The sequence below is a fragment of the Coloeus monedula genome, assembly GCF_965178545.1.
Source record: "Coloeus monedula genome assembly, chromosome: 26".
Classification (NCBI taxonomy): domain Eukaryota; kingdom Metazoa; phylum Chordata; class Aves; order Passeriformes; family Corvidae; genus Coloeus; species Coloeus monedula.
Window position 1 is genome coordinate 2423810 of NC_138806.1, and position 26766 is coordinate 2450575.

General features: G+C 53.7%; 6 protein-coding genes across 6 annotated transcripts; 4 read left to right on the forward strand and 2 right to left on the reverse strand.

The window, feature by feature from the left end:
- Positions 1 to 3009: 3009 nt before the first annotated feature.
- LOC309582456 (feather keratin 1-like) lies at positions 3010 to 3315 on the forward strand (the record flags this gene model as incomplete). Its single annotated transcript, XM_082297616.1, has 1 exon — positions 3010 to 3315. One exon carries the CDS (start codon positions 3010 to 3012, stop codon positions 3313 to 3315), a length of 306 nt encoding a protein of 101 aa, XP_082153742.1.
- Positions 3316 to 11083: 7768 nt separating this feature from the next.
- LOC309582457 (feather keratin 1-like) lies at positions 11084 to 11389 on the forward strand (the record flags this gene model as incomplete). Its single annotated transcript, XM_082297617.1, has 1 exon — positions 11084 to 11389. The coding sequence occupies one exon, from the start codon at positions 11084 to 11086 to the stop codon at positions 11387 to 11389; it is 306 nt and encodes a 101-aa protein (XP_082153743.1).
- A 2203-nt stretch (positions 11390 to 13592) lies between these two features.
- Positions 13593 to 13898, reverse strand: LOC309582453 (feather keratin 1-like; the record flags this gene model as incomplete). The annotated part of the gene is made up of 1 exon (XM_082297613.1): positions 13593 to 13898. One exon carries the CDS (start codon positions 13896 to 13898, stop codon positions 13593 to 13595), a length of 306 nt encoding a protein of 101 aa, XP_082153739.1.
- Positions 13899 to 19160: 5262 nt separating this feature from the next.
- LOC309582458 (feather keratin 1-like) lies at positions 19161 to 19466 on the forward strand (the record flags this gene model as incomplete). The annotated part of the gene is made up of 1 exon (XM_082297618.1): positions 19161 to 19466. One exon carries the CDS (start codon positions 19161 to 19163, stop codon positions 19464 to 19466), a length of 306 nt encoding a protein of 101 aa, XP_082153744.1.
- A 2140-nt stretch (positions 19467 to 21606) lies between these two features.
- On the reverse strand, positions 21607 to 21903 carry LOC309582462 (feather keratin Cos1-2-like; the record flags this gene model as incomplete). The annotated part of the gene is made up of 1 exon (XM_082297622.1): positions 21607 to 21903. One exon carries the CDS (start codon positions 21901 to 21903, stop codon positions 21607 to 21609), a length of 297 nt encoding a protein of 98 aa, XP_082153748.1.
- Positions 21904 to 25649: 3746 nt separating this feature from the next.
- LOC309582452 (feather keratin 1-like) lies at positions 25650 to 25955 on the forward strand (the record flags this gene model as incomplete). Its single annotated transcript, XM_082297612.1, has 1 exon — positions 25650 to 25955. One exon carries the CDS (start codon positions 25650 to 25652, stop codon positions 25953 to 25955), a length of 306 nt encoding a protein of 101 aa, XP_082153738.1.
- Between the last annotated feature and the right edge of the window lie 811 nt (positions 25956 to 26766).

The window sequence follows — 26766 nt, forward strand, 5'->3', positions numbered from 1 at the left end:
TGTGCATGGTCCCATTACCTCTGTGGCAGAAGGTGACCATCATCACACGGCTGGGACAGTGCGGTGGCCATCCCAGGAGCGCGTGACTGCAGCCACAGGGTGTCCCCTGCCTGTGCCGGCGGAGGTGCCCACGCTGGATGCGCCCGGCCCCCTCGGGAGCCCGCGCCTTGTAGCGGACCCCATCCCTGTCTCGGGGTCCCCTGCCATGCGACTGCGAGTGAGGGAGCGACGCCGCAGGCGCCGCGGGTGCCGTGGGCCACGTGCAGCAGAGAGGCGGCCCCTGCGAGCAGCCAGGAACCGGGCTCAGCATGGGAACCCGCTCCGAGCACACGGCTCGGAGAGCTTCGTAGCGCGAGAAGCGGCGGTTTCCACAGCGACACGAGAAGCCGCGCAGTGCAGCACCGAGCCGAAGCGGCGCCTCTCGGAGGGCGCGGAGCAGCAGCAACGCTGGGGCCCGACCGAGGCGTTGGAGTCAGCGGAGCAGTGGCCTCGCAGGACCAGCAGCCACGACACGGACGCAAGCACGTAATAGGAGAAGTTCTAGCAACAAAAATCACAGGAATTGTGAAGTGGTACAATGTCAAAAACAACTGTGGTTTTATAATGAGTTGTGACAACCAGGAAGATGTATTCATCCCTAGAACTGCCATTAAAAGGAAGAACCTTGAAAAATACCTCCAAAGTGTAGGAGATGGAGAAGCTGTACAATTTGATATTGTGCAAGGAAGAAAAGGCCCACAGGTGGCCCACGTGACAGGGCCTGGTGGTATTCCAGTCAAAGGCAGCCATTATGCACAAAATTATAAACAATATCCATCGCAGCAACTTCCCTACCAGCAGCCTACTTTCCCCTTTTACCCCATACCCAATATGAACCCTTTCCTAAGTTAACCCCATCTGCAATTTATCCCTAATCCATTTTTCACCCCATGGCTTCCCTCTACAATTCCCTTTCCCTACAACACCTCTCGGATGCCAAGGGGTGGATGAAAAAGGGGAGGGAAGAAATTAATTATTTTTGATTAGAGTTCCAACAGGTAGAAATGGGAGAAACCCTCTCCTGCCTCAGTTTCCCCACAAAGCATGCTCAGAGAGTCCTGTCTCCCTTCTGCCAGCCTTAAGATGTTCCAGAGGAAAAATCCATTTGGACATTTAGAGACTCGGGAGGGTGGCTTGTTTTCTTTTGAAATTGTTATCTTACATTTATCCAGTTGTTTCCAATGTCAAGTTTTAAATCTCTTTTAGTTAAAACAAAGGGGTGAAGTGTTGGGGCTCCTCCCCCCTGCCATGGGGTCCTGGGAGAGGGGTCCCAGGGTGGAGGCACCGGGTTTCCCCACTCCCTGGCCAACCTTTTTCCCCATTGATTGTTTTGTGTTCCCCTGTGCAGGGAAGGAACTTCTGGTCCCATGATTGCTACAGTTCCTCGGCAGTCGCCGTCCCCAGTCGGGGCTGGAAAATAAACATCTCTAAAACTTCTACCAAGAATCGGTCCGTATTTCTTCTCCACGGGCCTCGCTGTCTTATACATGTTGCAGTAATCCCCGCTGCAACAAGGGGGCTTTCAGGACAATCAGCTTCTTTTGGAAAAGTATCCTCGGCTAGTATGGGGCCAAAGCGTGTGGCCAAAGTGTATGTTGATCTGAGGAAAATGGGAAGAACAAGGTATTTACTCAACCTCCACACACCCCTACGACAGTGAGAAGGGACCCAGCTCCAGAGGGCATCTCAAGGAATCCTGGCGTCCAGGAGAGCAAAGTTATCTTCCCTCACAACTGCTGATGGCACACACTGGGAGTCCCACAAGGCAGCCATGAGAGGGGACAACCTTGCCAAACAAACTGTCACATAAGGAGAAGACAGGCTTGGTGGGAGGGTATGTCCAGCTGCCTGCAAAGAAGGTAGAAAACAACCACACCGTATTTCCCCAGATAGGTGTCAACTGTCTGCATAGACCCCTCCAGCACATGCAACTCATCTTCTGCACGTACTGATGTGTCACTGCCCAGAAAATCCTTGGGCCTTTCATCTCAGTGCTTGAAAGAATCCTTGGAGGCCTATTGGTCACGTCAGAAAGGAGGGAATGAAAATGGCAGCGTTGATGGAAACAAAAGCACAAGCTGTGGCATTAGGGAGGATATTTTGCTGGGGAGGCGAGTCTGTAGGAAAATTACTGCTCTTGCGCAGTGACTGCGGGCCTGGGGCGGTGCAGGAGCAGTATAAAAGCAGGACCTTCTCTTCATTCTCTCATCCACTCTTTACGGTTCCATCTCACTGGGAACAAGGTGAGTTTGGAAGACTTTTCTCTTATCCCCCTCCTTATCCTCCTTTTCCTCCTCTTGTGGGCTGCCTCAGCACATACTTCTCTCTGTCATATTCTGGGGCCATGAGAATGCATGGATAGGAAATGAAGCAGGGGGAGTCCCGGGAGCAGGGGAATCCAGCCAGGGTCACGATACGAACACCGATACGATTTGAGCATCGTGCTCCCGTTTTTTTAAACCGGTTACACCAAGTTATACTTCTCCCAAAGTTCACGCCCCTTTCCCATGAGAAAGCCTCTAAGCAGCGGGGGAGCTGACCAGTGTATACCTTTTCCCAAGGCTGTTCAAGGCTGCCAGCTAGCAGGTGCCTTGCAAGCCTGTTTTCAGCCTGAGGCCCTGTCAGGGGTACTTCTGCAACAGCCCTGGGATGCCCAAGCCCTCCTGGGGTATCCTATATTCCACAAGGAATCCCTCTACAAGGAAAGGATCCAGACACTGGGGAAAGGAAAAGGTTCAGACTTCAGAGAGACTTGTCTGGAGCCGTGAGCTACGTGGGGTCCTCCCTGGGTCTGCAATTCCTGCTGAGTTCTTCTAGGGGAAAAGAGATGCTTGTGGGCTACTAGTGGAGTCCTTTAGGGAAGAGAAAAAGGGTATCCCTCACGTGGGGGGTGACAGGTTGCTCTTGAAACACCCCTCATGGTCTGCCCCTCTCTGCTCTCTGTTCCAGGTGCACCTGCAGCCCCAAGACATGTCCTGCTTCACCCCGTGCCGGCCCTGCCAGTCCAGCGGCCCCACCCCGCTGGCCAGCAGCTGCAATGAGCCCTCTGTCCAGAAGACCCCGGACTCCACCGTGGCCATCCAGCCCTCGCCCGTGGTGGTGACCCTGCCCGGGCCCATCCTCAGCTCCTTCCCACAGAACACCGCCGTGGGATCCTCCACCTCGGCTGCTGTTGGCAGCATCCTCAGCTCTCAGGGAGTGCCCATCAGCTCCGGGGGCTTTGGCCTCTCAGGCTTGGGCAGTGGCCTCTGTGGCACGAGGTGCTTCCCCTGCTAAAGCTGCTCCCTGCACTGGAGCCTCCACCTGGATCCCCCTCTTTCCCCTCTCTTGACCCATTAAATTCTGCTGCATCACAGCCCCTGCCTATGTGTCATCCTTTGCCCTGCAGACCCTCTCCCAAGGCAGAGAGGCTGCCCTGGGGTGTTTCTGGGAGGGGGTTGTTGGGGCTGGTTTTGCACTGATTGTCATCACAGGCTGGCATTGGCTGTGCTCAGTGTGCACTGAGCGACTCTCTGGGTTCTGAATTTTTGAGCCTCTTTGGGTCAGGGTAGAACTTCCCCACATTGTCTAGGAATAAACATTCACTTTGTTTGCACTTCTTTTCCTTTTCCTCTCCACACTGTGACACGAGTAGTCAGCATTGAGTGTGTTACTGACCAGACAGAGGTTCTGGATTCCCTTCAGACTCCAGCAGATCCCATCCTAACACAGGATGTTCTCAAAGGGAGGGACACCGTGCAGTGGGCTGCCTTCTCACAGCCCCCTGTTATCATGGCATCATAGAATGGATTTGGTTGGAAGAGACCGTTGAGGTTTATCCAGTCCAGCCCTGCTGCCGTGGACACGGATATCTGTCACTGCATCCCATAAGGTTTGAGCAAACGTGCCCGTGAACCCTTCCCAAGATGGGACACGCCATCATTCTCTAGGCAGCATTTCCCAGTGTCCTACCACTCTCACCATAGTAAAAATCTTCCTCATGTCCCATCTGTATTTATCCTAGTTCAGTTTAAAACTGTTGCTCCTTGTCCAATCAGTGCAGGCCTTGAGAAAACGCCTCTCTCCAACCTCCTCATTCATGCCCTTTACATATTGAAAGGCTGCAATGAGCTCTCCCCAGAGCCTGCTCTTCTCCTGCCTCAGAAACCTCCACTCCCCCCAGCCTTTCTCCAGAGCCGGGGCAATGCATCCGTGTGATCATTTTGCCGCCCTTGTCTGGAGCTGCTCTCTCAGCTCCGTGTCTACTTTGAATTGAGGACTCCAGACTGGATTCAGGGCTCCGGCTGAGGTCTAAGCAGAGCAGATAAGAAGGGGAGAATCCCCTGCCTTGACCTGCTGGCCATGGTTCTGTTTGTGCAGCCCTGGACCTGAGGAAATTTCTCAGCTGCAAAGGCACACTGCTGGCTCATGTCCAGTTTTCAATCTCCAGTGTCCCCATGTCTTCCTTAAAGGTCTGCTCTCAGTCTTTTCTTTTCCCAGGCCGTTCTGATATTGTGGATTTCCTCAATGCAACTTTCCTGGGAGAGTTTCTGGATGGAGGGAGGCAGGGAGAGGCAGCGGGTGTGGGCTGAGCGTCTCAAAGAACTGTCCAGGAGCATCTGAGGGAGAGGAGCAGCTGAACGGCTGCAGGACACAGCTGGGCACAGTGACAAACATCCTCACAGAGTCCAGATTTGAAGTTGGCACTGTAGTAGCCAACCCTGTCACATGCTTCAGCCTCTGAAAAGCAGGGCCCAGGTGAGGTGCTTCTGTGGTAACACCATCAAGACAGGAGGAAGTGCCAGGAGTGTTCCTGGACACCAAGGACTGTCATCAACATCGTGGGCTATCAGAGCACGACTGTCAACAGGATATCGATGGGAGCAAAGATCCCACTCTGCTCTGCACTCCCCAGATGGCATCAAGCATGCTGTGCTGCCTACTGGACTGTAACACAAAAATATCTCCAGCAAGGGAAGTGAAATACATGAAGATTGGGCAGGTTAGTGAGTGGGCTGAAACATTTACTTGTGGATGAGAGACTGAGGACACAGGCTGTGCTGACAACAGAGAAGAGAAGGAAGGCTTTGATGGGAGAACTAAAAGAATTCCTGGAGTATCTGAATGGTCGCTGAATGGCATCAGGTAATTCTTGGAGGTACAGAGAGGCAGAGGAATTTAGAAAGGTCACACTTAATATGAGTAATCAATGCTGCGTTAGAGTAATGAATGCAATGTTGACAACCATGGCAATGCCACTTCCAACAACGCCCTCCTGGAAGCACACAGCAACACCTCCCTCACTGGACATGCAGGGTGAGCATGTGCAGGGCAAAGGATGACACAGAGGCATGGACTGGGATGCAGCAGAACTTTAATGAGTCAAAAGATGAGAAAGAAGTCATCTGAGTGGTAGATAGAGCACTGATGCTCTATCCCAGGCTTGTACCATCCTGTGTGTCCCTGGCTTCCTTCCCCAGGGCCATCGCCAGCAGCTTTAGCAGGGGAGGCACCTCGTGCCACAGAGGCCACTGCCCAAGCCTGAGAGGCCAAAGCCCCCGGAGCTGATGGGCACTCCCTGAGAGCTGAGGATGCTGCCAACAGCAGCCGAGGTGGAGGATCCCACCACGGTGTTCTGTGGGAAGGAGCTGAGGATGGGCCCAGGCAGGGTCACCACCACGGGCGAGGGCTGGATGGCCACGGTGGAGTCCTGGCACTGCTGGACACAGGGCTCATTGCAGCTGTTGGCCAGCGGGGTGGGGCCGCTGGACTGGCAGGGCCGGCACGGGGTGAAGCAGGACATGTCTTGGGGCTGCAGGTGCACCTGGCAGAGATGGCAAGAAAAAGTCATGAGAGGCATTTGAAGAGCAACCCGTCACCACACCATGCAGCTGCCTTGTTAAGGCAAGATGGGAACAAGAGCTGGAGGTGCTGTACTGATGCCCACAGGCTTCTCCTTCCGTTTAGCCAAGAAGTTCCCTGCCAAGAGCAACCAAGCCCAGGGTAATCCCACCTATCCCATCACTCACTTCAGCCAAGTCCCAAACTCTTGCACGCTTTCTGTTCCCAGCCCTCTCCCAGCATAGGCAGCCCCATGACCCAGCATAGAACAAAGGGGCAGGTATGTGCAGAAAGCAGAAGGGAGGAGAAGAGAAGGAGGGAGAGCAGAAAAGTCTTCAAGCTTACCTTGCTCCCAAGGAGATGGAGACAAGAGGAGTGGATGTGAGAGTGAGGAGAAGGGCTGGCTTTTATACTTCTCCTGCACCACCCCAGGTCCACAGTCACTGCACAAGTAATTTTCCAACAGACTCATCTCCAAAGCAAAATATCCTCCCTAACACCACAAGCTGTGCTTTTGTTTCTGTCAGCGCTGCCGTTTCATTTCCTCATTGCTGACATTCCTGCTCTGCCTTGCAGGATCCTTTCAAGGATCCACAAGGAGAAGATACCCCATGCACTGTCACGTCAGTGAGCGCAGAAGTACAGGAGGGGTCCCGTGCAGGGAGGAGATGTTGGCTTGGCACAGTGAAGTGCTGTTTGTAATTGCAGTGGATGAGCTCCAAGTCAAGGATTGCCTGGGAAAAGTCAACCCATACAAGCAGAAGCTGGAAGGGAAGGGCTGCACAGGCCTCGTCTACCTGGCCTGAGGCTTGTCTCAGGCTGTGGTGGGGGGCTCTACAGAATGCTTTACAGAGTTAAAGAAAGGTTTGCAGAAAACATCTCCCCACCATCTGGGACACATCCCTGGGCTTCACGTGACATGACTTCTCCTGGCATTAGTGCTTCCTCACGCTTCCTTTCCCCGGACCTAAAGGCTGCCTCAGCCTGGAGCACAAACCATCACCAGTGGGGAAGCTGGAAATTTGCACAACTCCCCGGTGACTGAGCTGGAAGGACCCTGTGGTACCACATGCCAGGGGATGCTCAGGCGGGGGACGTGCTCAGAAGGGCCCTGGGTACAAACCCAGCTCTCAAGCCACATCAAGCAGGGCTGTACTTCCCTGCCCTGCAGACATGGAGGCAGCTGGAGAGCATCCAGCAGGGCAAGGGAATGCCTTCAGTAGGCAAAATTTCCAGGGAGAGACTCACCCTACCCATGGAGTCATGCTCCAAGTTTGGGTTGGCCGTGTGTCCGTCTTTTGGTGACGTGCTGCATGTAGGCCCATGACCCACACACAGCTGAATTCCCCTCCAGCAAGGGCAGCTCCATCCATGCCTTGGGAAAAGCATCTTCAGTCTTTGGGCTGTTCCTTGTAAAGAGCTCCAGGCAGCTCAAACAGACCTTGCCCTCAGCATGAACTTGTTACCATCCCTCCCACAGCTCAGGGGCTGTTGGGGTTCCTCCCCCCTGCCATGGTGTCCGGGGAGAAGGGGCCCCGGGGTAGAGCCACCGGGTTTCTCCACTCTCTGGTCAAGCTCGTTCCCCATTGGGTGTTTTGTGTTCCCCTGCCCGGGAAGGACCCTGCTGGTCCCGTGATTGTTACAGTTCTTCGGCAGTCGCCGGCCATGCGGCTGGAAAATAAACATCTCTGAAAAACATCTATCAAGAATCGGTCCTTATATTTTTCCACGGGCCTCGCTGTCTTATGCAGGTTGCAAAATTCCCCACTGCAACAATGGTGGGCAGAACGATCCCTTGGAGACAGCACCTGAGGAATAACTGAAATTCTGAAGATTCCCGAAAATTCATGAGAAAAAGGACACTCTGGATCTCTGTCTTCTTGCCTTGGTTTGGCTGTTCTCTCTGGACTATGGAGGAATCGTGGGAAGTGTGGCTGTCTAAGCCACAGAAAGAAATGTATCTAGAAGTTAAAGGAATCCTGGCACAGCAAAACAGGAAACTTGCTCTGGGAGATCTAGAACATTTTTTTGACTGGCTTTTCAAAAATTTCTTTTGTATTTCTCGAGACTTACTTTTTGATATTAATCCTCCTGGAACTGGTGACTTGGATTTTTGGTCCGAGATCTTGGGTGAGATATTGACTCAATGAAAACATGGACTAGTGATAGAACATCTCCGTGCACCTCCTGTAATCAGTGAAGCTCTTCAGGCGCATGTGCATGGTCCCATTACCTCTGTGGCAGAAGGTGACCATCATCACACGGCTGGGACAGTGCGGTGGCCATCCCAGGAGCGTGTGACTGCAGCCACAGGGTGTCCCCTGCCTGTGCCGGCGGAGGTGCCCACGCTGGATGCGCCCGGCCCCCTCGGGAGCCCGCGCCTTATCGCGGACCCCATCCCTGTCTCGGGGTCCCCTGCCATGCGACTGCGAGTGAGGGAGCGACGCCGCAGGCGCCGCGGGTGCCGTGGGCCACGTGCAGCAGAGAGGCGGCCCCTGCGAGCAGCCAGGAACCGGGCTCAGCGTGGGAACCCGCTCCGAGCACACGGCTCGGAGAGCTTCGTAGCGCGAGAAGCGGCGGTTTCCACAGCGACACGAGAAGCCGCGCAGTGCAGCACCGAGCCGAAGCGGCGCCTCTCGGAGGGCGCAGAGCAGCAGCAACGCTGGGGCCCGACCGAGGCGTTGGAGTCAGCGGAGCAGTGGCCTCGCAGGACCAGCAGCCACGACACGGACGCAAGCACGTAATAGGAGAAGTTCTAGCAACAAAAATCACAGGAATTGTGAAGTGGTACAATGTCAAAAACAACTGTGGTTTTATAATGAGTTGTGACAACCAGGAAGATGTATTCATCCCTAGAACTGCCATTAAAAGGAAGAACCTTGAAAAATACCTCCAAAGTGTAGGAGATGGAGAAGCTGTACAATTTGATATTGTGCAAGGAAGAAAAGGCCCACAGGTGGCCCACGTGACAGGGCCTGGTGGTATTCCAGTCAAAGGCAGCCATTATGCACAAAATTATAAACAATATCCATCGCAGCAACTTCCCTACCAGCAGCCTACTTTCCCCTTTTACCCCATACCCAATATGAACCCTTTCCTAAGTTAACCCCATCTGCAATTTATCCCTAATCCATTTTTCACCCCATGGCTTCCCTCTACAATTCCCTTTCCCTACAACACCTCTCGGATGCCAAGGGGTGGATGAAAAAGGGGAGGGAAGAAATTAATTATTTTTGATTAGAGTTCCAACAGGTAGAAATGGGAGAAACCCTCTCCTGCCTCAGTTTCCCCACAAAGCATGCTCAGAGAGTCCTGTCTCCCTTCTGCCAGCCTTAAGATGTTCCAGAGGAAAAATCCATTTGGACGTTTAGAGACTCAGGAGGGTGGCTTGTTTTCTTTTGAAATTGTTATCTTACATTTATCCAGTTGTTTCCAATGTCAAGTTTTAAATCTCTTTTAGTTAAAACAAAGGGGTGAAGTGTTGGGGCTCCTCCCCCCTGCCATGGGGTCCTGGGAGAGGGGTCCCAGGGTGGAGGCACCGGGTTTCCCCACTCCCTGGCCAACCTTTTTCCCCATTGATTGTTTTGTGTTCCCCTGTGCAGGGAAGGAACTTCTGGTCCCATGATTGCTACAGTTCCTCGGCAGTCGCCGTCCCCAGTCGGGGCTGGAAAATAAACATCTCTAAAACTTCTACCAAGAATCGGTCCGTGTTTCTTCTCCACGGGCCTCGCTGTCTTATACATGTTGCAGTAATCCCCGCTGCAACAAGGGGGCTTTCAGGACAATCAGCTTCTTTTGGAAAAGTATCCTCGGCTAGTATGGGGCCAAAGCGTGTGGCCAAAGTGTATGTTGATCTGAGGAAAATGGGAAGAACAAGGTATTTACTCAACCTCCACACACCCCTACGACAGTGAGAAGGGACCCAGCTCCAGAGGGCATCTCAAGGAATCCTGGCGTCCAGGAGAGCAAAGTTATCTTCCCTCACAACTGCTGATGGCACACACTGGGAGTCCCACAAGGCAGCCATGAGAGGGGACAACCTTGCCAAACAAACTGTCACATAAGGAGAAGACAGGCTTGGTGGGAGGGTATGTCCAGCTGCCTGCAAAGAAGGTAGAAAACAACCACACCGTATTTCCCCAGATAGGTGTCAACTGTCTGCATAGACCCCTCCAGCACATGCAACTCATCTTCTGCACGTACTGATGTGTCACTGCCCAGAAAATCCTTGGGCCTTTCATCTCAGTGCTTGAAAGAATCCTTGGAGGCCTATTGGTCACGTCAGAAAGGAGGGAATGAAAATGGCAGCGTTGATGGAAACAAAAGCACAAGCTGTGGCATTAGGGAGGATATTTTGCTGGGGAGGCGAGTCTGTAGGAAAATTACTGCTCTTGCGCAGTGACTGCGGGCCTGGGGCGGTGCAGGAGCAGTATAAAAGCAGGACCTTCTCTTCATTCTCTCATCCACTCTTTACGGTTCCATCTCACTGGGAACAAGGTGAGTTTGGAAGACTTTTCTCTTATCCCCCTCCTTATCCTCCTTTTCCTCCTCTTGTGGGCTGCCTCAGCACATACTTCTCTCTGTCATATTCTGGGGCCATGAGAATGCATGGATAGGAAATGAAGCAGGGGGAGTCCCGGGAGCAGGGGAATCCAGCCAGGGTCACGATACGAACACCGATACGATTTGAGCATCGTGCTCCCATTTTTTTAAACCGGTTACACCAAGTTATACTTCTCCCAAAGTTCACGCCCCTTTCCCATGAGAAAGCCTCTAAGCAGCGGGGGAGCTGACCAGTGTATACCTTTTCCCAAGGCTGTTCAAGGCTGCCAGCTAGCAGGTGCCTTGCAAGCCTGTTTTCAGCCTGAGGCCCTGTCAGGGGTACTTCTGCAACAGCCCTGGGATGCCCAAGCCCTCCTGGGGTATCCTATATTCCACAAGGAATCCCTCTACAAGGAAAGGATCCAGACACTGGGGAAAGGAAAAGGTTCAGACTTCAGAGAGACTTGTCTGGAGCCATGAGCTACGTGGGGTCCTCCCTGGGTCTGCAATTCCTGCTGAGTTCTTCTAGGGGAAAAGAGATGCTTGTGGGCTACTAGTGGAGTCCTTTAGGGAAGAGAAAAAGGGTATCCCTCACGTGGGGGGTGACAGGTTGCTCTTGAAACACCCCTCATGGTCTGCCCCTCTCTGCTCTCTGTTCCAGGTGCACCTGCAGCCCCAAGACATGTCCTGCTTCACCCCGTGCCGGCCCTGCCAGTCCAGCGGCCCCACCCCGCTGGCCAGCAGCTGCAATGAGCCCTCTGTCCAGAAGACCCCGGACTCCACCGTGGCCATCCAGCCCTCGCCCGTGGTGGTGACGCTGCCCGGGCCCATCCTCAGCTCCTTCCCACAGAACACCGCCGTGGGATCCTCCACCTCGGCTGCTGTTGGCAGCATCCTCAGCTCTCAGGGAGTGCCCATCAGCTCCGGGGGCTTTGGCCTCTCAGGCTTGGGCAGTGGCCTCTGTGGCACGAGGTGCTTCCCCTGCTAAAGCTGCTCCCTGCACTGGAGCCTCCACCTGGATCCCCCTCTTTCCCCTCTCTTGACCCATTAAATTCTGCTGCATCCCAGCCCCTGCCTGTGTGTCATCCTTTGCTCTGCAGACCCTCTCCCAAGGCAGAGAGGCTGCCCTGGGGTGTTTCTGGGAGGGGGTTGTTGGGGCTGGTTTTGCACTGATTGTCATCACAGGCTGGCATTGGCTGTGCTCAGTGTGCACTGAGCGACTCTCTGGGTTCTGAATTTTTGAGCCTCTTTGGGTCAGGGTAGAACTTCCCCACATTGTCTAGGAATAAACATTCACTTTGTTTGCACTTCTTTTCCTTTTCCTCTCCACACTGTGACACGAGTAGTCAGCATTGAGTGTGTTACTGACCAGACAGAGGTTCTGGATTCCCTTCAGACTCCAGCAGATCCCATCCTAACACAGGATGTTCTCAAAGGGAGGGACACCGTGCAGTGGGCTGCCTTCTCACAGCCCCCTGTTATCATGGCATCATAGAATGGATTTGGTTGGAAGAGACCGTTGAGGTTTATCCAGTCCAGCCCTGCTGCCGTGGACACGGATATCTGCCACTGCATCCCATAAGGTTTGAGCAAACGTGCCCGTGAACCCTCCCCAAGATGGGACACGCCATCATTCTCTAGGCAGCATTTCCCAGTGTCCTACCACTCTCACCATAGTAAAAATCTTCCTCATGTCCCATCTGTATTTATCCTAGTTCAGTTTAAAACTGTTGCTCCTTGTCCAATCAGTGCAGGCCTTGAGAAAACGCCTCTCTCCAACCTCCTCATTCATGCCCTTTACATATTGAAAGGCTGCAATGAGCTCTCCCCAGAGCCTGCTCTTCTCCTGCCTCAGAAACCTCCACTCCCCCCAGCCTTTCTCCAGAGCAGGGGCAATGCATCCGTGTGATCATTTTGCCGCCCTTGTCTGGAGCTGCTCTCTCAGCTCCGTGTCTACTTTGAATTGAGGACTCCAGACTGGATTCAGGGCTCCGGCTGAGGTCTAAGCAGAGCAGATAAGAAGGGGAGAATCCCCTGCCTTGACCTGCTGGCCATGGTTCTGTTTGTGCAGCCCTGGACCTGAGGAAATTTCTCAGCTGCAAAGGCACACTGCTGGCTCATGTCCAGTTTTCAATCTCCAGTGTCCCCATGTCTTCCTTAAAGGTCTGCTCTCAGTCTTTTCTTTTCCCAGGCTGTTCTGATATTGTGGATTTCCTCAATGCAACTTTTCTGGGAGAGTTTCTGGATGCAGGGAGGCAGGGAGAGGCAGCGGGTGTGGGCTGAGCGTCTCAAAGAACTGTCCAGGAGCATCTGAGGGAGAGGAGCAGCTGAACGGCTGCAGGACACAGCTGGGCACAGTGACAAACATCCTCACAGAGTCCAGATTTGAAGTTGGCACTGTAGTAGCCAACCCTGTCACATGCTTCAGCCTCTGAAAAGCAGGGCCCAGGTGAGGTGCTTCTGTGGTAACACCATCAAGACAGGAGGAAGTGCCAGGAGTGTTCCTGGACACCAAGGACTGTCATCAACATCGTGGGCATCAACAGCAGCATGACTGTCAACAGGATATCGATGGGAGCAAAGATCCCACTCTGCTCTGCACTCCCCAGATGGCATCAAGCATGCTGTGCTGCCTACTGGACTGTAACACAAAAATATCTCCAGCAAGGGAAGTGAAATACATGAAGATTGGGCAGGTTAGTGAGTGGGCTGAAACATTTACTTGTGGATGAGAGACTGAGGACACAGGCTGTGCTGACAACAGAGAAGAGAAGGAAGGCTTTGATGGGAGAACTAAAAGAATTCCTGGAGTATCTGAATGGTCGCTGAATGGCATCAGGTAATTCTTGGAGGTACAGAGAGGCAGAGGAATTTAGAAAGGTCACACTTAATATGAGTAATCAATGCTGCGTTAGAATAATGAATGCAATGTTGACAACCATGGCAATGCCACTTCCAACAACGCCCTCCTGGAAGCACACAGCAACACCTCCCTCACTGGACATGCAGGGTGAGCATGTGCAGGGCAAAGGATGACACAGAGGCATGGACTGGGATGCAGCAGAACTTTAATGAGTCAAAAGATGAGAAAGAAGTCATCTGAGTGGTAGATAGAGCACTGATGCTCTATCCCAGGCTTGTACCATCCTGTGTGTCCCTGGCTTCCTTCTCCAGGGCCATCGCCAGCAGCTTTAGCAGGGGAGGCACCTCGTGCCACAGAGGCCACTGCCCAAGCCTGAGAGGCCAAAGCCCCCGGAGCTGATGGGCACTCCCTGAGAGCTGAGGATGCTGCCAACGGCAGCCGAGGTGGAGGATCCCACCACGGTGTTCTGTGGGAAGGAGCTGAGGATGGGGCCAGGCAGGGTCACCACCACGGGCGAGGGCTGGATGGCCACGGTGGAGTCCTGGCACTGCTGGACACAGGGCTCATTGCAGCTGTTGGCCAGCGGGGTGGGGCCGCTGGACTGGCAGGGCCGGCACGGGGTGAAGCAGGACATGTCTTGGGGCTGCAGGTGCACCTGGCAGAGATGGCAAGAAAAAGTCATGAGAGGCATTTGAAGAGCAACCCGTCACCACACCATGCAGCTGCCTTGTTAAGGCAAGATGGGAACAAGAGCTGGAGGTGCTGTACTGATGCCCACAGGCTTCTCCTTCCATTTAGCCAAGAAGTTCCCTGCCAAGAGCAACCAAGCCCAGGGTAATCCCACCTATCCCATCACTCACTTCAGCCAAGTCCCAAACTCTTGCACGCTTTCTGTTCCCAGCCCTCTCCCAGCATAGGCAGCCCCATGACCCAGCATAGAACAAAGGGGCAGGTATGTGCAGAAAGCAGAAGGGAGGAGAAGAGAAGGAGGGAGAGCAGAAAAGTCTTCAAGCTTACCTTGCTCCCAAGGAGATGGAGACAAGAGGAGTGGATGTGAGAGTGAGGAGAAGGGCTGGCTTTTATACTTCTCCTGCACCACCCCAGGTCCACAGTCACTGCACAAGTAATTTTCCAACAGACTCATCTCCAAAGCAAAATATCCTCCCTAACACCACAAGCTGTGCTTTTGTTTCTGTCAGCGCTGCCGTTTCATTTCCTCATTGCTGACATTCCTGCTCTGCCTTGCAGGATCCTTTCAAGGATCCACAAGGAGAAGATACCCCATGCACTGTCACGTCAGTGAGCGCAGAAGTACAGGAGGGGTCCCGTGCAGGGAGGAGATGTTGGCTTGGCACAGTGAAGTGCTGTTTGTAATTGCAGTGGATGAGCTCCAAGTCAAGGATTGCCTGGGAAAAGTCAACCCATACAAGCAGAAGCTGGAAGGGAAGGGCTGCACAGGCCTCGTCTACCTGGCCTGAGGCTTGTCTCAGGCTGTGGTGGGGGGCTCTACAGAATGCTTTACAGAGTTAAAGAAAGGTTTGCAGAAAACGTCTCCCCACCATCTGGGACACATCCCTGGGCTTCACGTGACATGACTTCTCCTGGCATTAGTGCTTCCTCACGCTTCCTTTCCCCGGACCTAAAGGCTGCCTCAGCCTGGAGCACAAACCATCACCAGTGGGGAAGCTGGAAATTTGCACAACTCCCCGGTGACTGAGCTGGAAGGACCCTGTGGTACCACATGCCTGGGGATGCTCAGGCGGGGGACGTGCTCAGAAGGGCCCTGGGTACAAACCCAGCTCTCAAGCCACATCAAGCAGGGCTGTACTTCCCTGCCCTGCAGACATGGAGGCAGCTGGAGAGCATCCAGCAGGGCAAGGGAATGCCTTCAGTAGGCAAAATTTCCAGGGAGAGACTCACCCTACCCATGGAGTCATGCTCCAAGTTTGGGTTGGCCGTGTGTCCGTCTTTTGGTGACGTGCTGCATGTAGGCCCATGACCCACACACAGCTGAATTCCCCTCCAGCAAGGGCAGCTCCATCCATGCCTTGGGAAAAGCATGTTCAGTCTTTGGGCTGTTCCTTGTAAAGAGCTCCAGGCAGCTCAAACAGACCTTGCCCTCAGCATGAACTTGTTACCATCCCTCCCACAGCTCAGGGGCTGTTGGGGTTCCTCCCCCCTGCCATGGTGTCCGGGGAGAAGGGGCCCCGGGGTAGAGGCACCGGGTTTCTCCACTCTCTGGTCAAGCTCGTTCCCCATTGGGTGTTTTGTGTTCCCCTGCCCGGGAAGGACCCTGCTGGTCCCGTGATTGTTACAGTTCTTCGGCAGTCGCCGGCCACGCGGCTGGAAAATAAACATCTCTGAAAAACATCTATCAAGAATCGGTCCTTATATTTTTCCACGGGCCTCGCTGTCTTATGCAGGTTGCAAAATTCCCCACTGCAACAATGGTGGGCAGAACGATCCCTTGGAGACAGCACCTGAGGAATAACTGAAATTCTGAAGATTCCCGAAAATTCATGAGAAAAAGGACACTCTGGATCTCTGTCTTCTTGCCTTGGTTTGGCTGTTCTCTCTGGACTATGGAGGAATCGTGGGAAGTGTGGCTGTCTAAGCCACAGAAAGAAATGTATCTAGAAGTTAAAGGAATCCTGGCACAGCAAAACAGGAAACTTGCTCTGGGAGATCTAGAACATTTTTTTGACTGGCTTTTCAAAAATTTCTTTTGTATTTCTCGAGACTTACTTTTTGATATTAATCCTCCTGGAACTGGTGACTTGGATTTTTGGTCCGAGATCTTGGGTGAGATATTGACTCAATGAAAACATGGACTAGTGATAGAACATCTCCGTGCACCTCCTGTAATCAGTGAAGCTCTTCAGGCGCATGTGCATGGTCCCATTACCTCTGTGGCAGAAGGTGCCCATCATCACACGGCTGGGACAGTGCGGTGGCCATCCCAGGAGCGCGTGACTGCAGCCACAGGGTGTCCCCTGCCTGTGCCGGCGGAGGTGCCCACGCTGGATACGCCCGGCCCCCTCGGGAGCCCGCGCCTTATCGCGGACCCCATCCCTGTCTCGGGGTCCCCTGCCATGCGACTGCGAGTGAGGGAGCGACGCCGCAGGCGCCGCGGGTGCCGTGGGCCACGTGCAGCAGAGAGGCGGCCCCTGCGAGCAGCCAGGAACCGGGCTCAGCGTGGGAACCCGCTCCGAGCACACGGCTCGGAGAGCTTCGTAGCGCGAGAAGCGGCGGTTTCCACAGCGACACGAGAAGCCGCGCAGTGCAGCACCGAGCCGAAGCGGCGCCTCTCGGAGGGCGCGGAGCAGCAGCAACGCTGGGGCCCGACCGAGGCGTTGGAGTCAGCGGAGCAGTGGCCTCGCAGGACCAGCAGCCACGACACGGACGCAAGCACGTAATAGGAGAAGTTCTAGCAACAAAAATCACAGGAATTGTGAGGTGGTACAATGTCAAAAACAACTGTGGTTTTATAATGAGTTGTGACAACCAGGAAGATGTATTCATCCCTAGAACTGCCATTAAAAGGAAGAACCTTGAAAAATACCTCCAAAGTGTAGGAGATGGAGAAGCTGTACAATTTGATATTGTGCAAGGAAGAAAAGGCCCACAGGTGGCCCACGTGACAGGGCCTGGTGGTATTCCAGTCAAAGGCAGCCATTATGCACAAAATTATAAACAATATCCATCGCAGCAACTTCCCTACCAGCAGCCTACTTTCCCCTTTTACCCCATACCCAATATGAACCCTTTCCTAAGTTAACCCCATCTGCAATTTATCCCTAATCCATTTTTCACCCCATGGCTTCCCTCTACAATTCCCTTTCCCTACAACACCTCTCGGATGCCAAGGGGTGGATGAAAAAGGGGAGGGAAGAAATTAATTATTTTTGATTAGAGTTCCAACAGGTAGAAATGGGAGAAACCCTCTCCTGCCTCAGTTTCCCCACAAAGCATGCTCAGAGAGTCCTGTCTCCCTTCTGCCAGCCTTAAGATGTTCCAGAGGAAAAATCCATTTGGACATTTAGAGACTCAGGAGGGTGGCTTGTTTTCTTTTGAAATTGTTATCTTACATTTATCCAGTTGTTTTCAATGTCAAGTTTTAAATCTCTTTTAGTTAAAACAAAGGGGTGAAGTGTTGGTGCTCCTCCCCCCTGCCATGGGGTCCTGGGAGAGGGGTCCCAGGGTGGAGGCACCGGGTTTCCCCACTCCCTGGCCAACCTTTTTCCCCATTGATTGTTTTGTGTTCCCCTGTGCAGGGAAGGAACTTCTGGTCCCATGATTGCTACAGTTCCTCGGCAGTCGCCGTCCCCAGTCGGGGCTGGAAAATAAACATCTCTAAAACTTCTACCAAGAATCGGTCCGTGTTTCTTCTCCACGGGCCTCGCTGTCTTATACATGTTGCAGTAATCCCCGCTGCAACAAGGGGGCTTTCAGGACAATCAGCTTCTTTTGGAAAAGTATCCTCGGCTAGTATGGGGCCAAAGCGTGTGGCCAAAGTGTATGTTGATCTGAGGAAAATGGGAAGAACAAGGTATTTACTCAACCTCCACACACCCCTACGACAGTGAGAAGGGACCCAGCTCCAGAGGGCATCTCAAGGAATCCTGGCGTCCAGGAGAGCAAAGTTATCTTCCCTCACAACTGCTGATGGCACACACTGGGAGTCCCACAAGGCAGCCATGAGAGGGGACAACCTTGCCAAACAAACGGTCACATAAGGAGAAGACAGGCTTGGTGGGAGGGTATGTCCAGCTGCCTGCAAAGAAGGTAGAAAACAACCACACCGTATTTCCCCAGATAGGTGTCAACTGTCTGCATAGACCCCTCCAGCACATGCAACTCATCTTCTGCACGTACTGATGTGTCACTGCCCAGAAAATCCTTGGGCCTTTCATCTCAGTGCTTGAAAGAATCCTTGGAGGCCTATTGGTCACGTCAGAAAGGAGGGAATGAAAATGGCAGCGTTGATGGAAACAAAAGCACAAGCTGTGGCATTAGGGAGGATATTTTGCTGGGGAGGCGAGTCTGTAGGAAAATTACTGCTCTTGCGCAGTGACTGCGGGCCTGGGGCAGTGCAGGAGCAGTATAAAAGCAGGACCTTCTCTTCATTCTCTCATCCACTCTTTACGGTTCCATCTCACTGGGAACAAGGTGAGTTTGGAAGACTTTTCTCCTATCCCCCTCCTTATCCTCCTTTTCCTCCTCTTGTGGGCTGCCTCAGCACATACTTCTCTCTGTCATATTCTGGGGCCATGAGAATGCATGGATAGGAAATGAAGCAGGGGGAGTCCCGGGAGCAGGGGAATCCAGCCAGGGTCACGATACGAACACCGATACGATTTGAGCATCGTGCTCCCGTTTTTTTAAACCGGTTACACCAAGTTATACTTCTCCCAAAGTTCACGCCCCTTTCCCATGAGAAAGCCTCTAAGCAGCGGGGGAGCTGACCAGTGTATACCTTTTCCCAAGGCTGTTCAAGGCTGCCAGCTAGCAGGTGCCTTGCAATCCTGTTTTCAGCCTGAGGCCCTGTCAGGGGTACTTCTGCAACAGCCCTGGGATGCCCAAGCCCTCCTGGGGTATCCTATATTCCACAAGGAATCCCTCTACAAGGAAAGGATCCAGACACTGGGGAAAGGAAAAGGTTCAGACTTCAGAGAGACTTGTCTGGAGCCGTGAGCTACGTGGGGTCCTCCCTGGGTCTGCAATTCCTGCTGAGTTCTTCTAGGGGAAAAGAGATGCTTGTGGGCTACTAGTGGAGTCCTTTAGGGAAGAGAAAAAGGGTATCCCTCACGTGGGGGGTGACAGGCTGCTCTTGAAACACCCCTCATGGTCTGCCCCTCTCTGCTCTCTGTTCCAGGTGCACCTGCAGCCCCAAGACATGTCCTGCTTCACCCCGTGCCGGCCCTGCCAGTCCAGCGGCCCCACCCCGCTGGCCAGCAGCTGCAATGAACCCTCTGTCCAGAAGACCCCGGACTCCACCGTGGCCATCCAGCCCTCGCCCGTGGTGGTGACGCTGCCTGGGCCCATCCTCAGCTCCTTCCCACAGAACACCGCCGTGGGATCCTCCACCTCGGCTGCTGTTGGCAGCATCCTCAGCTCTCAGGGAGTGCCCATCAGCTCTGGGGGCTTTGGCCTCTCAGGCTTGGGCAGTGGCCTCTGTGGCACGAGGTGCTTCCCCTGCTAAAGCTGCTCCCTGCACTGGAGCCTCCACCTGGATCCCCCTCTTTCCCCTCTCTTGACCCATTAAATTCTGCTGCATCCCAGCCCCTGCCTATGTGTCATCCTTTGCTCTGCAGACCCTCTCCCAAGGCAGAGAGGCTGCCCTGGGGTGTTTCTGGGAGGGGGTTGTTGGGGTTGGTTTTGCACTGATTGTCATCACAGGCTGGCATTGGCTGTGCTCAGTGTGCACTGAGTGACTCTCTGGGTTCTGAATTTTTGAGCCTCTTTGGGTCAGGGTAGAATTTCCCCACATTGTCTAGGAATAAACATTCACTTTGTTTGCACTTCTTTTCCTTTTCCTCCCCACACTGTGACACGAGTAGTCAGCATTGAGTGTGTTACTGACCAGACAGAGGTTCTGGATTCCCTTCAGACTCCAGCAGATCCCATCCTAACACAGGATGTTCTCAAAGGGAGGGACACCGTGCAGTGGGCTGCCTTCTCACAGCCCCCTGTTATCATGGCATCATAGAATGGATTTGGTTGGAAGAGACCGTTGAGGTTTATCCAGTCCAGCCCTGCTGCCGTGGACACGGATATCTGTCACTGCATCCCATAAGGTTTGAGCAAACGTGCCCGTGAACCCTCCCCAAGATGGGACACGCCATCATTCTCTAGGCAGCATTTCCCAGTGTCCTACCACTCTCACCATAGTAAAAATCTTCCTCATGTCCCATCTGTATTTATCCTAGTTCAGTTTAAAACTGTTGCTCCTTGTCCAATCAGTGCAGGCCTTGAGAAAACGCCTCTCTCCAACCTCCTCATTCATGCCCTTTACATATTGAAAGGCTGCAATGAGCTCTCCCCAGAGCCTGCTCTTCTCCTGCCTCAGAAACCTCCACTCCCCCCAGCCTTTCTCCAGAGCAGGGGCAATGCATCCGTGTGATCATTTTGCCGCCCTTGTCTGGAGCTGCTCTCTCAGCTCCGTGTCTACTTTGAATTGAGGACTCCAGACTGGATTCAGGGCTCCGGCTGAGGTCTAAGCAGAGCAGATAAGAAGGGGAGAATCCCCTGCCTTGACCTGCTGGCCATGGTTCTGTTTGTGCAGCCCTGGACCTGAGGAAATTTCTCAGCTGCAAAGGCACACTGCTGGCTCATGTCCAGTTTTCAATCTCCAGTGTCCCCATGTCTTCCTTAAAGGTCTGCTCTCAGTCTTTTCTTTTCCCAGGCTGTTCTGATATTGTGGATTTCCTCAATGCAACTTTTCTGGGAGAGTTTCTGGATGCAGGGAGGCAGGGAGAGGCAGCGGGTGTGGGCTGAGCGTCTCAAAGAACTGTCCAGGAGCATCTGAGGGAGAGGAGCAGCTGAACGGCTGCAGGACACAGCTGGGCACAGTGACAAACATCCTCACAGAGTCCAGATTTGAAGTTGGCACTGTAGTAGCCAACCCTGTCACATGCTTCAGCCTCTGAAAAGCAGGGCCCAGGTGAGGTGCTTCTGTGGTAACACCATCAAGACAGGAGGAAGTGCCAGGAGTGTTCCTGGACACCAAGGACTGTCATCAACATCGTGGGCTATCAGAGCACGACTGTCAACAGGATATCGATGGGAGCAAAGATCCCACTCTGCTCTGCACTCCCCAGATGGCATCAAGCATGCTGTGCTGCCTACTGGACTGTAACACAAAAATATCTCCAGCAAGGGAAGTGAAATACATGAAGATTGGGCAGGTTAGTGAGTGGGCTGAAACATTTACTTGTGGATGAGAGACTGAGGACACAGGCTGTGCTGACAACAGAGAAGAGAAGGAAGGCTTTGATGGGAGAACTAAAAGAATTCCTGGAGTATCTGAATGGTCGCTGAATGGCATCAGGTAATTCTTGGAGGTACAGAGAGGCAGAGGAATTTAGAAAGGTCACACTTAATATGAGTAATCAATGCTGCGTTAGAATAATGAATGCAACGTTGACAACCATGGCAATGCCACTTCCAACAACGCCCTCCTGGAAGCACACAGCAACACCTCCCTCACTGGACATGCAGGGTGAGCATGTGCAGGGCAAAGGATGACACAGAGGCATGGACTGGGATGCAGCAGAACTTTAATAAATCAAGAGACGGAAAAGAGGGGGATCCAGGTGGAGGCTCCAGTGCAGGGAGCAGCTTTAGCAGGGGAGGCCACAGAGGCCACTGCCCAAGCCTGAGAGGCCAAAGCCCCCGGAGCTGATGGGCACTCCCTGAGAGCTGAGGATGCTGCCAACAGCAGCCGAGGTGGAGGATCCCACGGCGGTGTTCTGTGGGAAGGAGCTGAGGATGGGCCCGGGCAGGGTCACCACGACTGGGGAGGGCTGGATGGCCACGGTGGAGTCCTGGCACTGCCGGACACAGGGCTCATTGCAGCTGTTGGCCAGCGGGGTGGGGCCGCAGGGCTGGCAGGGCCGGCACGGGGTGAAGCAGGACATGTCTTGGGGCTGCAGGTGCACCTGGCAGACAGAGCAGTGGCAAGCAGAGCAGAGGGCTGAGTGAGGGGAGTCTGTTGCTCCATCACAATGGAGAAAAACCAGAAGTGGACAATTGCACCACATTGTTTAAAGAGGCTCAACAGCCTCACCTCCTACTCAGCCCTTAAGAACCCCCCTAAGAGTGACCAAGCCCAGGGGCTCCTCCACAACTCAGGAGAAACTTCAGCCAAAACACAGCCTCTCTCCACGCACAACTTCTGCCCCTTCCCTCTCCCATGACAAGCAGTTCTCAAGAGCCCACATGGGATTAAAGCAAAGCAGGGGATCAGAAAGCTCAAAGGAGCAAGAAAAGAAAGGGCTTCAGACTCACCTTGATCCCAAGGAGATGGAGGTGAGAGGAGTGGATGAGAGAGCGAGGAGAAGGTGCCCCTTTTATACTGCTCCTGCACCGCCCCAGGCCCACAGGCACTGCACAAGGGCAGTAATTTTCCAACACATTCACCTCCAAAGAAAAATATCCTCCCTAACGCCACACGTTGTGGTTTGATTTCCATAAACACTGCCATTTCATTTCCTCATTTCTCACGTGCTTGCTCTGTGTTGCAGCTCCTTTCACGTGTGCCATGCGAGGCCTGAGGATACCCGGGGTCAGAGCGTGTCCATGCAGGCACAGGATGTGCCCCCGTGCCAGAGGGTCCCGTGCAGGCAGGGGATGTTGGCTGGGGGCAGTGCCTTGCCACTGTTGGCAGCTGCTTCTGCGGGGACAGGCCCAGCTCTGCCCTGCCCCGCACAGAGCAGCAGAGCATCCAGAGGCTCCTCTCCTGGCACCACGTCCTGCCTGCTGCTCTCTCCACGCCCTCACCTCACTCCAGTGCCCACTGGCCACTGCTTCTCCACGGAAATGCTTTCCTCTCCCTTCGTCCTGATGCCCTTTGCTGATGCAGAACATTAGCTGGTCTGTCTGAGTATTCCAGGGTTGGGTTTACCAAAGCCAAGGCCCACCTGGAGCAGAATCAGCAAAGCTGGTGGTGGGAAACAAGAAGATCTTCCACACAGGGCAGCAGCAAAAGGGAGGCTTGAGCCAAGGCTGACTGGGGCAGCTTTGCTGGGGACAGGGGTTATGGGAAAGGGGAAGGCTCCCCAGGGCTTCTGGGCTTTGGTCTTCACTGGCAACATTTCTTGTCACAGGCTCAGGCTCCTGATATTCCTCAGAAATAGTGGTAGGGAAAACTTCCCCACAGCAGAGGAGAAGGATCAGCTGTAGGATCTTTTAAACAGACTGAACTGACATGAACGTGTGCAACCTGGTGATGGACACACGAGTCTTGTTGTCAGTGAAAACACCTCCAAACACCCTTTGGCTAGTGCCAGCAGTCAGGGAATGCAGCTGAGGACAGGGAGAAAGACAATGCATCCTGACTTCCACAAGGCCATGACTGAAATCTGGCTTTGCTGCAGGTCTCCGAGGGTTGTGATGAGTGGGATGAAGTGCAGCTGGCAGAGACTCACTCTTGGTGCACTGCTTGGCCCAGACTTGGGCCAGCACTGCTTAACCCCTTTGGGCAAAGTCCTGCAAGGCTGGAGGGAGAAACTCCTGCCCTACCATGGGCTGGGGAAGCCAAAGAACTTTGCAGTACAGGAAGGGGGTCCTGCAGGGCATCACAACACAGCTCTGGGCCTTTGTGGAACTGGCACCCGACAGCATCCAAGGCTGCATTAGGAAGGGGTTTGCCCTCCAACAATGAGAGAGGTGGAATGTGACCCCTCTCCTCTGCTCCACAGTGCTGAGAAATCAGCTGCCACATAGAACAGTTGCCCAGTATGAGGGAGGCACAGTCATACTGGTGCAGGTCCAGCAAAGGGCGTCAGTGCCCATGACTGGAGCCCCTGGGACAGGAGGGGCTGCATGAGGTGGGGTTGTCTGCCCCAGAGAGAGGGGGCATCCAGGCACACTGCTCAGCAATGGCTAAAAGAGCTGTGGGAGGAGTCCAGAACACAGAGCCAGGGTCTCCTGAATCCTCTCCAGAGAGGGGACAAGGGGAAATAGGCACACTGGAAATATGGGAAATTCCAGGCAAACATAAGAAAAGATGTTGTTAGTGTGAGGGTGGTAAAGAACTTGCCTGACACAGGCGGGTTGAGGATTGTTCATGCTTGTAGGAGTTCAGAGCTTGGCAGGTCTTGGCCCTGAGCATCCTCCAAGGGCTGATCATGCTGTGCAGAGGGGTGGTTGCACTACGTGACCACCAGAGGTTCCTTCCAGTCCCATGGAGTCTGTCATGGGGAAAAAACAGTGATGCACAGCTGCCCCTGAGAAGGAAGAACTTGAAGTGAATGCTGGAATCAAGGGCAGCCTTGGCTGTCACACCAAAGAAAGTGGAGAGGAAGAGCTGGTGTCAGGAAGGAAATGAGTAGCAATGTACAGCCCCTGGATGTCAAAAAACTTATACCTAGTCAGGCATCTGGCAGGTCAGATAGCATGGAGGCACCTGTGAAATGCAAAAGAGATCAGAAAAGCTGGCAGCAGATTAGGCACCCTGTGGTCAAGGATTAAGAAAGGTTCAAGAAAAACACAGGAAAGCAAGAGAAGACTCTGAACATAGGGAGATGTGCTCAAGAGGGCCCTGCATACAAAAACAGGCTACATAAGGAGCACTGCACTTCCCTGCCCTCCAGACATGGAGGCAGCTGGGATGCGTCCCAGGAGGACAAGGGAATGCCTTCAGTAGGCAAATTTTCAGGGAGAGACTCTCCCTACCAGTGACAAGTCACGCTCTAATATTGGGTTGGCCGTGTGTCAGCCTTTTGGTGTGAGGCCAAGGCAGGAGGGTGTGATGTCTGCAGGCTTTGTTCCAGGCAGGGCTGAATTCCCCTTCAGCAAGGGCAGCTCCATCCATGCACAGAGAAAACATCTCCAGCACTGGGCTGTAGCCAAGCCCGCAGCTCCAGGCAGCCACTACACACCTTGCCCTCAGCAGGGCCTTATTGCCTGCAAAAGAAGGTGGAAATCAATGTTACCATTTTTCCCTGGTTCCATGATCCCTTTCTTCCAGAGACCCCTCCAGCACATCTTCTGCCTGTACTGATGTATCCCTGCCTGGGAAATCCTTCAGCCTTTCATCTCGATACTTGAAAGAATGTTTGGACGCCTAATGATCATGTCAGGAATGAGGAAAAGAAATGGCCATGTTGATGGAAATAAAAGCACAGCCTGTGGCATTAGGGAGGATATTTTTCTTTGGAGGTGAGTCTATAGGAAAATTACTACCCTTGTGCAGTGACTGTGGGCCTAGGGCAGTGCAGGGGCGGTATAAGAGAGAGCTCCTGTCCTCCTCACTCTCTCATCCACCCCTCTTGCCTCAGTCTGCTTGAGAACAAGGTGAGTTGGGTCACTTTTCTCCTCTCCCTCCTTTTCCTCTTCCTCCTATTTTCCAGTGCATACCTGTCACTTGGTCCTATGCTGCATCATGGGACTGCTCTCTCTGAGAAGCGAAATGTGAGACAGCGCCACGTGGAGGGAGGCTGGGGCTTTGCTGAAGTGAGTGATGGTTTAGGCATCTGAGACTGGTTGCTCTTGGCAGGGAACTTGTGGGCTAAATGTGGAAAAACTGTGGGCATCCCTGCATTTCCAGCTCTCATCTCTTTCTTGGCTTGAGTCATGGTATGGTGACAGGCTGCTCTTCAAACACCCCTCATGGTCTGCTCCTCAATGTCCTGTCTGCCAGGTGCACCTGCAGCCCCAAGACATGTCCTGCTTCACCCCGTGCCGGCCCTGCCAGCCCTGCGGCCCCACCCCGCTGGCCAACAGCTGCAATGAGCCCTGTGTCCGGCAGTGCCAGGACTCCACCGTCATCATCGAACCCTCCCCAGTCGTGGTGACCCTGCCTGGCCCCATCCTCAGCTCCTTCCCACAGAACACCGTGGTGGGATCCTCCACCTCGGCTGCTGTTGGCAGCATCCTCAGCTCTGGTGGAGTGCCCATCAGCTCCGGGGGCTTTGGCCTCTCAGGCTTGGGCAGTGGCCTCTGTGGCACGAGGGGCCTCCCCTGCTAAAGCTGCTGGCGATGGCCCTGGGGAAGGAAGCCAGGGATGCAGAGGGTGGAACCGCCCTGGGGACGCAGCATCGGCTTGTTGCTTCCTGAGGGACTGAGCCAGCCCAGCCCATGCCTTGCAGAAGGACAGGGCCAGCCTGGGCTCTCGGGAAGCACGGCCCATCCCTGCCTGTGCCCTCTGCCACTCTCTCCTTTCCCTCCTGTGTCCTTGTTGCCTTGTGCTCCCCTGGGCTGTGAGCCGCACTCAGCCATCCTGGGGAGGAGCTGCTGGCCCTGCTCCCTCTCTGGATCAGGCAGAGGGACACCTCCTGGGGCACAGATTCCCTTCTGTCGCTTGTGCTGTCTGCACTGGGACCTCCAGACAGAACAACCTCATTTCTGTCTTTTGTCTCATTAAACTTCTGCTGCATCCCAGCCTGTGTGTCTGTGTCATTCTTTCCTCTGCAGGTTCTTTTGCAATATGCTGAGGGTAAAAGATGTTTCTAAGGGCTGTTTTTGTAAGGGTTTGCTTGGGGTGAATATTCACCCAATGCTGATGGATAACAGCACTGTATAGGGTCTACACAGGATGGAGTTCAGTTTCACCAAATCAACCCTTCTCCTGGTTCTTTGCAGTTGGAGCTGGAATGGTGCTGATAACACAGAAATATTTTGCATTTTTCTGGGCAGTGCTTGTGTAGCATCAATCCTGTCTCTTCACCCTCCTCTGCAAAAGGCCATGAGGCTGGATGTGGTCAAGAGGCTGGGAGATGACACAGCCAGGCTGCCTAACCCACACTGACCAAAGGAATATTCAATACCATATGACACCA